This window comes from Vigna radiata, unplaced genomic scaffold, assembly GCF_000741045.1.
Source record: "Vigna radiata var. radiata cultivar VC1973A unplaced genomic scaffold, Vradiata_ver6 scaffold_100, whole genome shotgun sequence".
NCBI lineage: Eukaryota > Viridiplantae > Streptophyta > Magnoliopsida > Fabales > Fabaceae > Vigna > Vigna radiata.
In genome coordinates this window covers 950,302-967,829 of record NW_014544133.1, presented here as the reverse complement: position 1 = coordinate 967,829, position 17,528 = coordinate 950,302, and the positions used below count along the sequence as shown (strand labels likewise).

General features: G+C 28.6%; 3 protein-coding genes across 3 annotated transcripts; 1 reads left to right on the top strand and 2 right to left on the bottom strand.

Moving 5' to 3' along the window:
• The first annotated feature begins 4,249 nt into the window (after positions 1–4,249).
• Positions 4,250–6,720, top strand: LOC106755266. Its single transcript, XM_014637380.2, has 2 exons — positions 4,250–4,586; positions 5,578–6,720. The coding sequence occupies exon 2, from the start codon at positions 5,723–5,725 to the stop codon at positions 6,506–6,508; it is 786 nt and encodes a 261-aa protein (XP_014492866.1). The 5' UTR covers positions 4,250–4,586; positions 5,578–5,722; the 3' UTR covers positions 6,509–6,720.
• A 301-nt stretch (positions 6,721–7,021) lies between these two features.
• LOC106755306 (remorin) lies at positions 7,022–9,765 on the bottom strand. The gene is made up of 6 exons (XM_014637426.2): positions 9,681–9,765; positions 8,997–9,088; positions 8,533–8,763; positions 8,126–8,339; positions 7,948–8,029; positions 7,022–7,608 (listed from the first exon to the last, which is right to left on the bottom strand). Exons 1-6 carry the CDS (start codon positions 9,704–9,706, stop codon positions 7,417–7,419), a joined length of 837 nt encoding a protein of 278 aa, XP_014492912.1. The 5' UTR covers positions 9,707–9,765; the 3' UTR covers positions 7,022–7,416.
• A 675-nt stretch (positions 9,766–10,440) lies between these two features.
• LOC106755279 (Werner Syndrome-like exonuclease) lies at positions 10,441–11,135 on the bottom strand. Its single transcript, XM_014637394.2, has one exon. It carries the CDS (start codon positions 11,071–11,073, stop codon positions 10,441–10,443), a length of 633 nt encoding a protein of 210 aa, XP_014492880.1. The 5' UTR covers positions 11,074–11,135.
• Positions 11,136–17,528: the final 6,393 nt, after the last annotated feature.

Here is a 17,528-nt window from a genome sequence, read left to right as displayed (position 1 = left end):
ATCAAACTTTTGGTGAGTGTTTTCGGAGTTATGGAGATTGATTTTATCTGATTCTTTCTTCTCCGCTATAAAATCCATAATCGTATGTTGTTTCCCAAACCCTAATCCCCTTTTTGATTCATTGCAATTGCTTACAGTGAAAAAAGTGGGCTCATAGCAGATGATGATGATGACGCCAAACTTGAACCTGGAACCTGAAGAAGATTTCAAAATCTGCAGCCAAGTTGGATCAAATGTATTACTGCAAGAAAAACCACAAGATTTTTTGGACAACACCATAACATTTTTGGGCAACACCTCACCGGTTCCGATAGATTAGGGTGGCTTTCAATTGCACGGTCTATCTGTGTCTTTGGAACCTATATTGAAGCCTTCTATTATTAGTTCAGTTCTTCCATAAATCCCTCAACGAGGGTGGTACGAAAGGTTGTTCATTAGTTNCGTTTCACTNTAGAATATGTTTTCAGGTCAATTATTGAAAAACAACAATTCAAATAAAATGTCCTTGGTTTCCTTTCAGTGATGATATATCCAGTTACATATGCATCCGAAATCAAATGGATACACGCAATCATGACAGAACAAAATTGTACCTTGATAGAATACGAAAAAGCAAGGAGCTCCGCATAATTTTCTTGAATACTTGTCGACAGAAACCAAGGATATTTTAGCAGAAACTTGGCATAATCTAAACGAACTTCACGGGGACTTATGCACTATGAACGTGATTTCACCAAGAATCTGTGTTGAAGCTGGTTGTTGAATCGTAAATTGCCCAGAAAATCATGACTTGATTTTACCCCAAATCCTAATTTTATTTTAACCCTAACTTTTACATATTCCACGTCACATTTAATTAATTTTTTAAAACACATAACAATGTCACATCAGCTTTGCCGTTAACAAAGTTAACGCCGTTACCAAAAAGGACCTATTTGCACAGTTTTTGCAAAAGCTAGGACTTAAGTGAACTTTTTAAAAAAGGGATGACCACTTTGAACAAATCCTCCCAAAAGAGGGACCAAAATAGGTATTAAACCAATAAAGTAAAATAATTATTATATTTACATATTATATTATTTTATTATAAGTTACAATATTATTATATATTTATATCCTTAAAGTAATATACCATAATTTATTTTTTATTTTAATTTTTAGTTAAAAATAAATAAATCAACCCATAATGGAGTTGTATGTACTCTCTCTAATTTACTAATAAGGTCTTCCTTGAGACTAGTTTTGCTTTTATAGTCATGTATTAGTTTTTGTATAATATAATTCTTATTATTACCATTATGTTATCCTATTTCTAAGGTGGTGATGTTTCAACCATTTGTTCTCACATTGAAATAAAAGCTAAAACTATTATTATACATATATAGCTCTTGTTGTGAACGAATAATAATATACATATATCTTTTAAAAAAGTAAATATTTATTTAATATTTCTTTCATTAACATTCACTTCATATCAATGTCTTTCTCTCTTGATGTAAATTAGGTTTGAATAATAAAAAGAAAAAAAAAAGAAATATTCTCCAATGAAAATTGTGGTTGTAGACAGAAAGTAAGAAATAAATAAAAATAATTACAAGTTTAACATGAAAACATGAAAATTGATATATTTAAAAAATACCGAAGTAAACTTACGTTAAGAATGAATCTTAATTAAATATTAAAAAATATTTAAATATCTATCACTTATTAAAGAAAACGCATTATAAATCAGGTAATTACAATCATACTTTTTGTAAAATAATACAATGTAAAAATATACTTTTTAGAAATACAAATTAAAACTAAAATAAATTTAAATTAAAATGAAGAAAAATTATCGTAAAATTCTGATAAAAAAGTTATATTTTACAAAAAAGAAATTAAAGTTATTTCACAAAATACCAAAATTTACTTTTTAATCATTTCAATATGTTTTATTAATATATTTTAATTATTTGTTTTCTATCAAAAGAACAAGGACAGTGAATTAATTGTATAATATCATCATGTATTTTTCTTTCTCTTTCTTGATCATATTAAAATGTATTATATTTGGAGATGGATTTACAATCTTTATTTATCTTATCATTTTACTTTTTATGCGCTTGTTGTCTAATATTTTTGTTTTTTTTTACATATAATAGAGAATCTTTTATAGGGTTTCATAATTTTCTTAATTATGTTGTTTACTATTCTAATAATAAACTTGATGAAAATAGTAGACAGTCAAAACATAAAATTATTTATTATGGTAAAGATAAAGGATGTTTTAAGTCTTTATCAATACTATAATAGACTATTAGGATTAAATTGTTAGGACTAGATTGTTAAGAGTAGATATTTCACATCTACAATTTAAGATGTCTTTGTGTAAAAGTAATATTTTTGCTTTTGAAAGATTCCTTGATCTCTTTGTTTTTTATGCAAGTACTACAATAAATTGTATCGTTGAATGATACTTTAGGCAATCCTCTTTTGAGGTCATCGCTTTGCAACTTAGAGATTAATTTGATACTTGTAATTCCACATTTATTATGTCATGTATTTGCTTAATCTTTTATAGATACTAGACATGAGACACTTTGAGCATGGAGTTCATCTAGATTTATTTTATACAAATTACCTTGTCTATTAGTAGAAAATACAAATAGACTTTGATTTCCTAAGACTTTGTAGTGGTCTTCTTCTAAAATAACATTATATCAACTATCACATAATTTAATTACGCTAAGCAGATTATGTTTTAGGTTGTTTACTAGCAAAACATTATCAATAGAAAGGGAAATTTCATACCTATCCTTCCATCGCTTATTATCTTGATACGTTGATTTCCTTTAAAGGTCACTGATATCCATTTCTTATTCCTAAGGTTTTGGGACATAGAATATATTAGATCGTGCATGCAACATATATTTTTTATCTCTTATTACTTTTTTGTTTTTTAACGTTAAGCATTTAATGACATTTAATGCTTGTTGAGAACAATAAAGTGTTTTTTTTTTTACATTTTCTAGCGTTGAGACAACGTTTATCAATTAAGCTTTTTCTCTAAGATACCAAGTATTGAGTAAGAACTTCATCGTTGGATGAAGTAAAGGGTTTAACTCTTATTTCAAAGGGTTTAGCTCTTATTTCACTTCTGATATATTTCAAATAAAGAAATAAATGTGCGTAGTAGGTTATGTGCATAGAATAAAGTAGATTTGGCATGCAACATATATGTCTTATCTCTTATTACTTTAGTTGTTTTTGAACGTTAAGCATTTAATGACATTTTAAATACTTGTTGAGAACAATAAAGTGTTCTTTTTTTTTTTTTTTTTTTACATTTTCTACGTTGAGACAGCGTTTATCAATTAAGCTTTTTCTCTAAGATACCAAGTGTTGAGTAAGAACTTCATCGTTGGATGAAGTAAAGGGTTTAGCTTATGGTATCATCTAGTCTTTTATAAACGCTTTTTAAGATAATGCCTTTTTAGAGCAAGAACATTTAACATGTTTCTTTTTATAAGTTTTCAATCTTTGTTTAAGGCTTTTAGAGGGTTTAGTCAAAGACGTTGTCTCGACACATTTTTGTTTCTTAAGAGTTCAAATGAATATCATTGGGTATAGTATAGATTACGCGTTTAACATAACTCTCTTTCGACGCTTTGACTTGTAAGTCGTTTAGCGTTGTGTCTGGAAGATTTTAACCTACTTGTTTTCCTAAGGCCTTTTTATGTTGATGGATGATTTGGGAATCTTGTTTCTAACATTTGTGTTTAATGTTATTTGATTAAACTTCAAAACATGAGAGCATTTAGACGTGTAAACGATTTTGTCTTAACAATCTCTCCGTTTTTTATGTTTAATAAATACACATTTAAACAATTGATCTTTCTTCGTTCAGCGTAGAGTTTTATATTTATGTGTATAGTTCTTGGTTGTTTTAAGTTTTTGAATGCTTTATCTCTTTTATTATTTTTATTTTGTGCATGCGCGTTAGTGATCACAGATGAAATACATATAACAACAATAAACAATCAGAGTACAAAATGTAGAAAAGACTAAAACAGTAGTAAACAATTGACATTTAACCATATAAACATATTATATTATGTAAATATGAACTCTTGAACTTATTTTAAAAGCCAAACTATTGAAAAGTGGTATCGTACAAATATATAGTTTTGTTTTTTTTTTCTTTTAAAGTAATAAATATTAATATCTAAAAGAATAATAATCTTATAATATAAGGTGATATAAATGCGTTGATAACGCAGAATTGACCGGTGTCCCGGTCTGGAATTCTGTTCCTTGCCGATTCAGTTACAACAAAAATGGCAACGCCAACCTAATTTTCCAACGAAAACTTCCAAAACCTCATTTCACGACGTCGTTTTGCTCTCTCCTTCTCCTCCTCTATATAAATTTCACCTTCTTCGAGTTTCTCCCTCAGTCTCGTGCAGTTTGAAACAACACAGGAGAGGGAGAAAGAGAAACCCCGATCTTCCTCTTTCCATCTCTGCTTTCGGTCCTTTCTAGATTCGTTGCATTTCATCACTCCTATTCCAATCCAAATCCTTAAAAGCGAAATCAAGTTAACGGTGAGACTTTCTATATTTTCCCTTTCACCATTTCTTAAAAATACCAAGGTGGTGTGAGTTTGTTTTTGTTAGGTTTAAATTTATTTTTAAATTTCGAGATGTTTTGAAAATTTTCGATAGATCTTATGGTTGGGATTGAGTTTTGTTATGATGGTGTATTAACAGCTTTGTCGTTGGGAGTTTTGAATTCAGATTTGTCTTTGTTCAGTTCAAAACGGCTGATTTATCGTGGATTCATGGTGATTGTGTTCGTCTGTTCCTTTGATTTGAAAACGGCGCTTGAGCTGTGCGTTGCGAGAACTTAATGTGTGGCTTTTCAGTTTTTGACATTTTCGTTAGAGTAATGCTGGGGGTTTTGAATTCCAGTCGTGGTTTGACTATAGTGGGGGAAATCGTACATATTTGCGGCCAATGGGGTCCCGTAATCGCATTGGTGTGATCAGACACTTGAAGAACTCTCGTGTTTTGATCAGGATCACAGCATGAACCGTTTTTTAAAACTTAGGATTCACTGTGCTGCTTCGTCGAGTTAAAGGTTGTTTTTCCAATGTAGGCAGTATAACCTATTGTCAAAATTTTGGTACTTTTACATTGTGGAAAATTGTGGACCAACATTGTCGATGTGGCCGTGGAGAGCCCGACGGCCTTGACATTGCCTCCGAGACTGGTTGTGGACCTTTTTTCCATGTTTTTTCCTTAGCAGTTATACTTTGTTGCTAATGATGTGTGCACATTAGAACTAAGTAAACATCTTAGGCTGTTCAATTTTCACAAAGAATCTTGTGGTCTACTGATGATTCTATTTGTTTTGGATGTCAGACCATACTAGATAGATTGGTTGAGTTATAAGTGCTGTTAAAAATTTTGGTATTACATTGATGGCTGATAATAATTGGAAATTATGATAGCTTTTCCTTCTGCACTCAATTCTTGAGATAGAACTGATTGTATTAAAGAAGCCATGCAATGATTTAGAGTTTTTGTTTTTCAGTGTTTGATTGAGATGAAACTTGACGGGGCTCCCTAGCAACAGGGAAAGAGAAAATGCCGAGGCTCATGTTCATGAGAAAGTGCTTCTGTTTCTGACAGTGGCTTCAATGATTACTGCTGTTGCATCGTAAATTTGTTCATCTATCATGATGTGGAGTTTTGCATCTAATGCCCTTACAAGCCTTAGAACGAAAAGATGCTCCAAACAGTTAAGTGAAACTAATGCAGAATGCTCGGATGATGAGGTCTGCTCTAATTCCAGCAGAGACGAAGGGCTGGAATGTCCAATATGCTGGGAATCGTTCAACATAGTTGAGAATGTGCCCTATGTCTTATGGTGTGGCCACACCCTCTGTAAAAATTGTGTCTTAGGACTGCAATGGGCTGTGGTGAATTTTCCTACTCAGCAAATCAGGATCCCGTTCTTCATTTCTTGTCCATGGTGCCATTTGTTATCATTCCGGATCATTTACAATGGAAATCTTAAATATCCTTGCAAGAACTTCTTCCTTCTTTGGATGGTTGAGAGTCTGAATGGGGATCGGCATAAGCTTGTTTCCTCATGTGGGGACACTCAACCAATTTGGTCTCCCAAGTGCAACCTTCTGGGAAGTCAAGTTAATTCTTGTAACCAAAGAAGGGCCTCAATGAGTCCATATTCTAGACAGGTGGGATCTGACCGTGATGTTGGTGCTAGTGGAGAGACACACTACTTTTCTCTTCACAAATCTCTGGATTTCTTTCTTCGTTTTACATCCAAGTTCCCATTGATCGTTATTTTTCTGCTGATTGCCCTTTTTGCGGTTCCTGGCAGTGTTGTTATTTTAATCCTTTACTTACTACTCACTATTCTTTTTGCCATACCATCATTCCTCGTATTGTACTTTGCATACCCTACGATCCAGAGGCTGATAAGAGAAATTACATCTTAAGATGTATCCTTCAGCAGACTGTTACATCTTGTGAATCCGACTTCAGCAAATTCACAATATATTTTTGGGTTGATTGTTGTTCTCTGGTAATTTCTTTCCCTGTTAGTTTTAGGTTGTCATAATGGTTCCACATCTTTTGTAATTTTTATGCAATCTTCATGTCAACTATATGTTGAAAATCTGGAGAGGAATTTTATTTTTTGGCAGTTGTATTTTTATTCTTAATTCCCTTTTTTCTTTTTCCGAAGTTTGTAATTATTGCTTCGTACAGAGAACAAGGTTCACTTGCCAAAAAGTTCATGTATCGTGTAATATGTTGAAAAATGTTTCGTGTAATATCTATAATTCTAGGCTTGATTTGGACCTTAGCTTAAATGGAATTTATGTTTTGCCCGTTCATTAACACATGTTTTAAAAGTTGCCAGATTCTTCACTCTGTTTTTAGTGACCACTCTGTTTTTGTAGGAAAATGCTTTTCTAATTGAAAGAGGTGAGTTTATTACATTTGCATATATAACACAGGAAACTGTAAGTGTTGAATATTACAATAGTGATGCATGATAACTGGGTTACTTTGAATAAACAATTAAACACTTTAGTTTCAAAATATGATCAGTCATTTTATAGGTTAATTCTCCATTTCGTGAAAATAAGTTGACAGTCAAACCAGGATAATGAGTTTTCTTTAGCAAAACTAAAATCTAAGCAAGAAAAACTGTAAAAGTAGTTTATACAGGCAGAAGCTTGTTTATCTGTTTCACTGTTCAGTTTTTCATTTTCCAAATTTTATAGGAACTTGCATTGTTTCAAAGTTTCAAGTGAGGACTAAGAGCTATAGATACAACTGTAAAACATATTTAGATCTCCGTTAGTTTTCCAAACCTTGTGATAATACACAATTGGTGATATCAGAAGCAGAAGCAAATGGCTGGCATTTTGCCTGTTGATCGAATTACATTTGCCTTTGCTTTCGCTTTGTTTACTTCATTCTTCCGGCTTTCTTCTGCCCTGGTTCTCGCCCGTTCTGCAATGTTGTCTATAGCTGTAATCTTATTTTGAAAATCCTCTAAAGCTCTCATCCTTCGTTTTGCAAGTACTCTCTGCAGTTTCACAAGATCGTGATTAGGAACGACAGATTTTATGGCTTAAAATTTTATTACTCCAAGTACTTTTGACCCGTGTTTCACATTTAGCCGTTGTCCAAATTATAACGTCAGATGTATTATATGCTTTTTTTTAGAACTATATGCAGTTAAATTTGTACATAGCAGCATCATCTATTTATATCCTTTAAAAGTTTGTGTCCACACTATTCACCAAACAATTTGAAGCACGATATATAAAACTCTTAAAATGTGTATGGCACAATAGAATCTTCCAAAACTTAAATGAGTCTAATTTAAGTTAGGTATAAGGTATAAAGAATGTCTGAGTGAAACCTCTTCTTCGTTTAGCTTGCGTTTCGCTTTGATCTTCTTCTTGTTTGCCCATGAATCTATCCTCTCTGTCAACTTGTCGTACCTGACAATTTCTTTAATATTATTATAAAAATTCTGATGGAGCAGCTTTTTTGGTAGAAATTCAGTGTAATATGAACCCCCACATCCAAAAAATTACCTCTGTCTGATATCTTGAAGCTCGGATCTCTCCCATTCATCTGCTTTTGTGTGCCTCTCGAAAGATTCTCCAAGAGTTGGCTGTCTTCCAAGATCAGGCTTTGTTGAAGTCTCAGGCTTTTCATCACTGAATGTTGAAGACTTTTTCATTGATGGTGCAGGGATAATTGCCTCTTCTGGCTTCTTACTTTGGTCATCTTTTAATCTAAATGAACCTGAGCATGATTCAGATTAATTGAAATCTCAACAAAGGTGTACATCAACAAAAGTTTTATGCTATAAAGTGAAATCTGCTTCATGAGTTGTACAAAGTCATTTGATCCAGTTAAGGAATAAATCTTAACAAATATTATGGGCCATGAGAACCCTTCAAAAGGGTAGATATTATTCATAAGTGGAGTTCTTTACCTGACAATCTCTTGGAGGCACTACTAAGTAGGGGACCATTCATCTTGCTTTTGGTCTTTTCCAACAAGGCCTTCGGGGTTTCTTTCTTCTCTTCAGAGACATCTAGCAAATTAATTGCAAATGCTGCAGCAGCTACTGCAGCAGCATGGTCCATGTCTCTGGACTCATGATCACCACTTCTTTTCCTTGCAAACTGTTTCTGGAACCAATTCTGGCCACCCTTATTTTCTCCTGAAATTATTTGTAACTCATTGATTTTAAGCCAAAACCTGACAGAAAGATATCATTTTCTTCCTACCCTTATTCTTTTAGTTCCTATTTATGGTTTCAGGTTTACGCATAGCACAATCTTTCAGCTCCTTCCTTTTTACCTCTTCACCAATACTCTCTTTCTTTCCAAATATGATCTCAATATACAGATGATAAAGACCTAGAGGAGAAGAAATATTTTTTTAAAACATTACCTTTGAAAGACTGAGTTTTTTGTATTGGTATTTTCGGATCCTTGGTGCCACCAAGACCAGATTTGCTCTCCTCTGCACCAGTAAATGGCACCCTAACAAAAGTGTTCATGCAAACAGATAACAATTATGTACACTTTACAGTTGTTTTATACAATATGTGAAGGCAAAATTGTTGAATGAAAAGCTACGTTATGCAACTACTACTATGTGCATGCATTCAATTACTATCAGCAAGAAAGGAGACTGAAAATTTTAGAAGGAAATATAATTTGATATATGATTATGATTAGTAGAGAGTATTATATGGCCTGAATCACTCCTTGTTCATGGTATGACATGTGCCAATTCATAATATATAAGTAGGAGTAAATTTTATTTTACAAATTTATTTTGTAAGATTGAATTAAACTTAAACTTCATTTTTTAACATGTAATCGATGAAAAAAAGTTAGTAAAATTTGACTGTGTTAGCAAAAATTGTTTGGAATTGTGGTAGACTTGGACAACCAGTAATTTCTTACTAATCAGATACCTAACCTCAAATGAGTCATGTTCAATTTATTGTAAACTAGACTTGACAACATAGCTAATGCAATTATGCTTAAATACTTAAACAGAAGTCTATATATTTACTGGTATGAAATACTGAAACATGTTTGACAGTAAAAATTTAGAAGCACTAACCTCATTTGATTCAAAAAATTGTCCATTCTAGTACAAATTCTGTTATCTGGCTTCCCTTCTATGAGTAAGGTGCCGTGTCATCCATTTGCCACAGGTAGGTGCTTTCTGAAATATATAGAAGAAACCTTGGAAAGAAAACTTTTAGGTTTGTCTTGGAGTGCGATTTGGAGGAGCACAAGCAAGGTCAGATATGCTTTGCATGTTAAACCTGGTTTGGAACTGAAGTGCCTTGTGGGGGAAGACAGGTATTCTTTTCTTTTTGGAGAAATTGGCTGTCACAGTAACCTGTAGGTTCTATTTGACATTCTCCATCCACCATATCCATATTCCTTTGCTGAAGATTTTTATTTCTTTTGTTGGGGTTAATAAAAGAATCATTCTTTGAAAAACTGAAACTGATTTTTTTTCTGACCCATTTTCTTCATTCATATATAGGATCAAAGCGTTATTGTCTCTCATTTGAAAATATAATTTTCAGATGTTATTATATGGTTGGAGTATACACTGAAAACAATAAATTAAAAACATTAGTAAGAATAAAAGGTATTTGTATTTGTGTCTTAACCCATGCAAATTTAATAGAATAAACCACCTCGTCGAAACAACCTGGCCGAGGGATTCAATGACAAAAGACAATAATAAAAAAACAATTATTACAACCAACAAATTCAGAAGAAGAGTTAAAGTATGTTGAAAAGTTATAGAAATGATACATGGAAAAAGATCTTATATCTCCAACAAAAAGGAGTAAGTAAATGAATTAACATGGATGTTCATCTGATAACACCAGTACACCAATCTTGAAAGAAGCATAAGCATCAATGCATGCATATTCAACCTGTGCTTCAGTCAACTCTTTAGCTTTCCAATCACTGGTAACCACAGCTTTTGACTTCTCCATCTCAAGACCTACCAACTCCTTCGCCAGATATTTCAATGACCCAGCAGAGATTTTTTCAGGCCATCTTTTCTTTGCCAACATAGCCAAATCTGTTGCTTTATTGCACTCCAACCCATAGTTCTTCTTCAGCATACCAATGTCATTCATCACTCCAACCCCAACAAATTCAAACGAAGCATCCATCATAAAGCTCTGCAGAGAAGGAGGAATTTTCTTCATGAAGAACAATTGAACGATCAAACACCTATCTTCAACGCAAAGTTGCAAAATTGCAACTTTCGTCGAAACCTTCTTCTTGTTGGAAGCCTTGGGAAGATGCATCCATTCAGTGTCAAGACCAACAACTCTTTGTTTGCAAGCATATGTTGATGAAAGCCATTGTTCAACGATGTTTTCTTCGTTAGTAACTATGGTTTCAATTGTTCTTCCATCGCACAATATTTCATGCCTCCTAGTTGATGCCTCCACGATGTTTTTGTCATTCATAGTCATCTTCAATTTCAACCTTTTTTTCTTCAATTATGCACTGTAATTCAAAGAGAGTCAATATGTTTCTTGAGAAACTCAGTTTATCTTTTCATACAACTAAAAAGCCAATAACAAATAAATTAATCTTCCAATAATTTTAATACCGTGTAAATTACTTGAAAGACGTGTATAATATATTACCATTATTTGAAAATAAGATAATAATTTATTATTTAGTGTATATTGTATTAAAGATATGATGTAACAAAATTATTATATACAAGGTAACAATTACTCTTTTTTAATATACTAATCTTCTCATAATATGTTAGTTACTATTATTTGTCTTCTTATTCCTACAATTTTTTTCGTTTTTTTTTATTTTGTCATTCATTGTAAATTTTATATTATTAATTTAAAATATTATTAAAGGTAAAATAAAACATAATTATTTATGTACATTAAATGCAATAATTATTTATGATAATATATAATTCCATTATGTATTATCATACATTAGTATATATATGATAGGAAAGATTTACTATAGAAAAGTGTATTTAGAATTTAACCATTATTAATTGATATTTCTTGATCTTATTTACGTGAATTAATTTTTCAAATGAAAAAACGTAAAAAAATAATTGAAATGTTGAATTTAAATTTTTTTTTTTTGAAAAAACATAAATCTATTGGCGTGATAAAAGTATCATTTTGTTTAATTCTTAGGCATCTTATAAATTAATATCATATATAAAGAGATCTTCTTTCCATGTTTATATTTATTTTTCTTTTAAATATTAATTTTTAGACAAAAATAGTTATTTTATTGATTTTACTTTTTAAATTATTTCTTTAAATTTAATAGTTTTTTTTTAAATTGAACAATCTTTTAATTATAAAACTATTCGCAAAATAAATAAAAATAATTTACAATAAGTAATAAAAATTATTTATATTTAATTTTATAATTATAATAATAACAGAAATAATAATAATAATAATAATAATTTTATTATTTTTCAACACACGTGATTTTTACTAGTTTTAATTAATGAAAATTAATATCACATATGGGTTTATATATTTGCAATAAAGTTAAAACATAAACAAATTTCAATTTCACATTTAAATTAGAATTAAAAATATATTAAATAATATTAAATATTTATACTTTTTATTTTCTTTATTACCTTTCTTTATTAATTAATATTACATAATATTATTATTATTATTATTATTATTATTATTATTTTAATAAAATTAAAAAAGAAAGATAAAGATAAAGATAAAGATAAAGATAAAAGGATAATAAAGAAAAAAAAATTCACATATACATTACCTCAAATAAAATTAATATAAAATTAATTGTTCAAAACAAAGCTAAATTTTATTGTGAAAGTCCTCTATCGTGTTGATTTGGTATATAACACTTATATAAATTCTTAATTATTAATTCTAAAGTAATTGAAATTTCTAAAAATATTATTACAAAATATAGATTTGTTATTAATAATGAAGACTTTCACGATTTTCAAAACTTGTTGAAGGTTTCAACAATTTCAAAAATTGTGAAAGGTTTCAACGATTTTTTACTTATCAATTTTTCTAGATCAATGTATAGGTCAAACTAACATTATTCGAATTCTATAACTATGCAAATGTAAACAAAAACGTAAAAGGTGTTCGTTGTGTAAAAGGTGTTGTGGTGGTGGTATGAAACTTGTGGTAGTAGAGTGACCCGAAGAGAAGAACAAAAATGGAGAAGAGAAGAAGAAGAACAAAGGGAGGGAGCAGCAGCTAAGTTAGACAAAGAACAAGAAGAGAAAAAGTGAGGAGGGTTTTAAAGTAAGAAGTGAAAAAAGAATTACCTAAGTTAAAAACTCATTTTACCTATTCCTCCAATAATATGTGTCTCTGTCAAACAAATTCGAAGTTCATTTTTAATAAAAATTACTCAAATGACATTAACAGTTTCTCAGAAACTGAATTCTAAATGTAATTAAAATAATGCTATATTTGTAAACATAACGAACATAGTGTCATTTCTAGAATTAAATATGTTTTTATGTGTCATTAATGAAAAAAAAATAGTGAAAGAGTAATGGAAGTTGGCTCGAGTGAAAAGAGAAGATCAAAGTTAACTAAAATGAAAAAAAGAAAATCAGAGTTGACTTAAGTGAAAATTTGGAGAAGAGAAATCTCTTGAATTTTGGCCTTATTTCATCGAAAAACATAATTTATTACATTAATGAAGTATATACACATATATAAAGAGATCATCATTTCATGGTTATATTTATTTTTCCATCTTATTCTTTAAATAATATTTTTTAAACAAAAATAATCATTTCATTGAATTCACTTTTTAAATTATTTCTTTAAATTTAACAGGTTTTTTTTTTAAAAAAATTGAACCATCTTTTAATTATAAAACTATTTGCAAAATAAATAAAAATAGTTTAATTTAAAGTAATAAAAATTATTTATATTTAATTATATAATTATAATAGTAATAATAATAATTATATTAGTTTTTAACACGTGTGTTTTTTACCAGTTTTAATTAATGAAAATTTATATCAAATACCAAGAATAGTGGGTTTATATATTTGCAATATTCAGAGAATAAAAAAACTAAAATAGCAATTTTCAATGATTAAACAGTCTGATTAATAATAAAAACATTGTGAGCTCATAGTAAGAATGTGGAGAGATTAAACTATATATGGGTGGAGAATTGAAAAACATACCTGTATGTAATTTCAATATTTGATTATTTGATGACCCTGAAGATTACCAAAGTAAGATTTCCTGAATTTTAAGAGAAGTAAGAAAGAAGAATATAATGTGTGAGTGAATTGAGTGTGAAATATAAATAAAAAATTGAAGTAAAGCAAATATAACTTTTTTCAAGAGATTGAAGATTATTTCCAATCAATAATCCTTCTATCAATATATCTCTTCACAATATTATCATATATCACTGTTGTAACTGTTGTGAGATTTAATTTTTTTCATATTTGATATTTTTTCAATAATAAGTAAAATATGTTTCTAATTAATAAAAATAAAATTTGTCCATATTTCATAATTTTATAATTTGATTCTCAAAATTAAAATTAAAAAAATACAGTGTTTATATAGTATAATTTAGGTTGAGTTATATTATTTATATATATATATATATATATATATATATATATATATATATATATATATNAAAAAAATACAGTGTTTATATAGTATAATTTAGGTTGAGTTATATTATATATATATATATATATATATATATATATATATATATATATATATATATATATATATATATATATATATATATATTCAATTTTAAAATTGTAGACAAAAATGTGCAAAAGTTTAAAACATAAACAAATTTAAATTTTATATCTAAATTAGAATTAAAAATATATTAAATAATATTACATATTTTTCTTTATTATTTCTCTTTATTATTTTTCTTTATAAATTAATATTACATATTTCTCTTTATTATTATTTTAATAAAATTATAAAAGAAAGCTAAAGATAAAGATAAAAGAATAAAAAAAAAATCACATATACATTACCTCAAATAAAATTCATATAAAGATGAAAATAAGATTTAAAATTAAAAGATTTTAAGAAATGAAATAACTTTTACATATATAAGTCATAATACATTTTTAATTGTTCAAAACAAAACTAAATTAAAAAGTAAGAAATAGTTAGTTTAGTCTCCCAACATCAATTAAGAGCACAGTTGAAATCAATTTGAAATAAACAATATAGTCAAAGAATTTGAAACAATTAAAACAGTAACTTAAAGTTTGAATAAACATGATCAAATTATAATAATTAAAGAAAAGTTTTGATTAGGGATGTGAAAGTCATTGGTGTTGCTTTGATACACAACACTACTTATATATTCTTAATTATTAATTTTAAAGTAATTGAAATTTCTAAAAATATTATTACAAAATATGGAGATATTATTAATAATGAAGGCCTTAAGGATTTTCAAAACTCAATGAAAATCTCAACGATTTTCAAAACTTGTTAAAGGGTTCAATGATTTTTTTTTCACCTGTTTTTCTAGATCAATATATAGGCCAAACCAACATCACTCGTAAACAAAAACGTAAACAAATATCTTAGCTTTCCTTCCTTACTTTGAAAGAGTGTCCGTGGTGTAAATGATGTTGTGGTGGTATGAAACTTGTGGTAGTAGAGTGACACGAAGAGAACAAAAATAGAGAAGAGAAGAAAAAGAAGAAGAACAAAGGGAGGGAGCAGCGGCTAGGTTAGACAAAGAACAAGAAGAGAAAAAGTGAGGAGTGTTTTAAAGTAAGAAGTGAAAAAAGAATTATCTAGGTTAAAGACTTATTTTACCCATTCCCATAATTCATGTCTCTATCAAACAAATTCGATGTTATGCTTTTAATAAAAATTACTCAAATGACATTAACAGTTTCTAAGAAACTGAATTCTGAATGTAATTAAAATTGTGCTATATTTGTAAATATAATGCACAATGTGTCATTTTTTAAATTAAATATGTTTTTTTTGTATCATTAATGAAAAAAAAATCATGAAAGACAAGTGAAAGTGTAATGGAAGTTAACTATGAAAAGAGAAGAGCAAAGTTAGCTAGAGTAAAAAAAGAAGATTAAGGTTGACCCAAGTAAAAAAAGATGAGTAGAAGCTTTAGATTTCGTACTATTAATTTGGAGTAGAGAAATTTTGAATTTTGATCTTATTTCATTGGAAAACATAACTTATTCTATTAATGAAGTATTACATATATAAAGATATTTTCTTTTCATGTTTATATTTATTTTTCCCTCTTATTCTTTAAATAATATTTTTTAAACAAAAATAATTATTTTATTAATTTCACTTTTTAAATTATTTCTTTAAATTTAATAGTTTTTTTTTAGAAAAATTGAACCATCTTTTAATTATAAAACTATTTGCAAAATAAATAAAATTCATTTACAATAAAGTAATAAAAATTATTTATATTTAATTTTATAATTATAATTATAATAATAATAATAATAATAATAATTTATTATTTTTTAACACGTGTTTTCACTAGTTTTAATTAATGAAAATTAATATTACATACCATGAAGGTTTATATATTTGCAATATTCAGAGAATAAAAATACTAAAATAGAAATTTTCAATGATTAAACAGTCTGATTAATAATAAAAAAATTGTGAGCTCATAGTAAGAATGTGGAGAGATTAAAGCATATATGGATGGAGAATTGAAAAACATACCTGTATGTAAGTTGAACCTTTGATTATTTGATGACCCTGAAGTAAGATGAAAATAAATTAAAACATATTCGTTACCTCAAATAAATTTTATATAAAGATGAAAATAAGATTTAAAATTAAAACACTTTAAGAAATGAAATAACTTTTACCTATAAGTCATCATACATTTTTAATTGTTCAAAACAAAGTTAAATTAAAAAATAACAAATAGTTAGTTAACATCAATTAGAACACAGGTAAAATCAATTTGAAATAGGCACTCTAATAAATTTTTTTTGAAACAATTAAAACATTATATGAGTAACTTAAATTTTGAATAAATATATGATCAAATCATAATAATTAAATATAAGTTTTGACAAGGGATGTGAAAGTGGTAAATGGTGTGGATTTGGTACATAACACTATTTATAGATTCTTAATTATTAATTCTAAAGTAATTGAAATTTTTAAAAATATTATTACAAAATATGGAGATGTTATTAATAATGAAGGTCTCAACGATTTTCAAAACTCATTGAAGGTCAACGATCTTCAAAATCCGTTGAAGGCTTCAATGTTTTTTTTCTCACCAGGTTTTCTAGATTAATGCATAGGCCAAATCAACCTCATTCAAACTCTATAACTATGCAAATGTAAACAAAAACGTAAACAAATACCTTAGCTTTCCTTCCTTGCTTTGAAAGAGTGTCTATGGTGCAAAGGGTGTTGTGGTGGTATGTGATGCTATGGAAATTGTGGTAGTGGAGTGGACGAAGAGAAGAACAAAAATGAAGAAGAGAAGAAGACGAACAAAGGGGAGGGGGCAGCAGCTAGGTTAGACAAAGAACAAGAAAAGAAAAAGTGAGAAGGGTTTTAAAGTAAGTGAAAAAAGAACTACCTAGGTTAAAAACTCATTTTACCCATTTCCATAATTTGTGTCTCTGTCAAACAAATATCAATTTATGTTTTTATTAAAAATTACTTACATAACATTAACTGTTTCTTAGAAATTGAATTCTGAATGTAATTAAAATTGTGCTATATTTGAAAATAGAATGCACAGTGTGCCACTTCTGAAATTAAATATGTTTTTTGTGTCATTAATGAAAAGAAACCAGGGAAAGAGAAATCCTGAATTTTGGCCTTATTTCATTGAAGAACTTAACTTATTTTGGCCTTATTTCATTGAAGAACATAACTTATTTTGG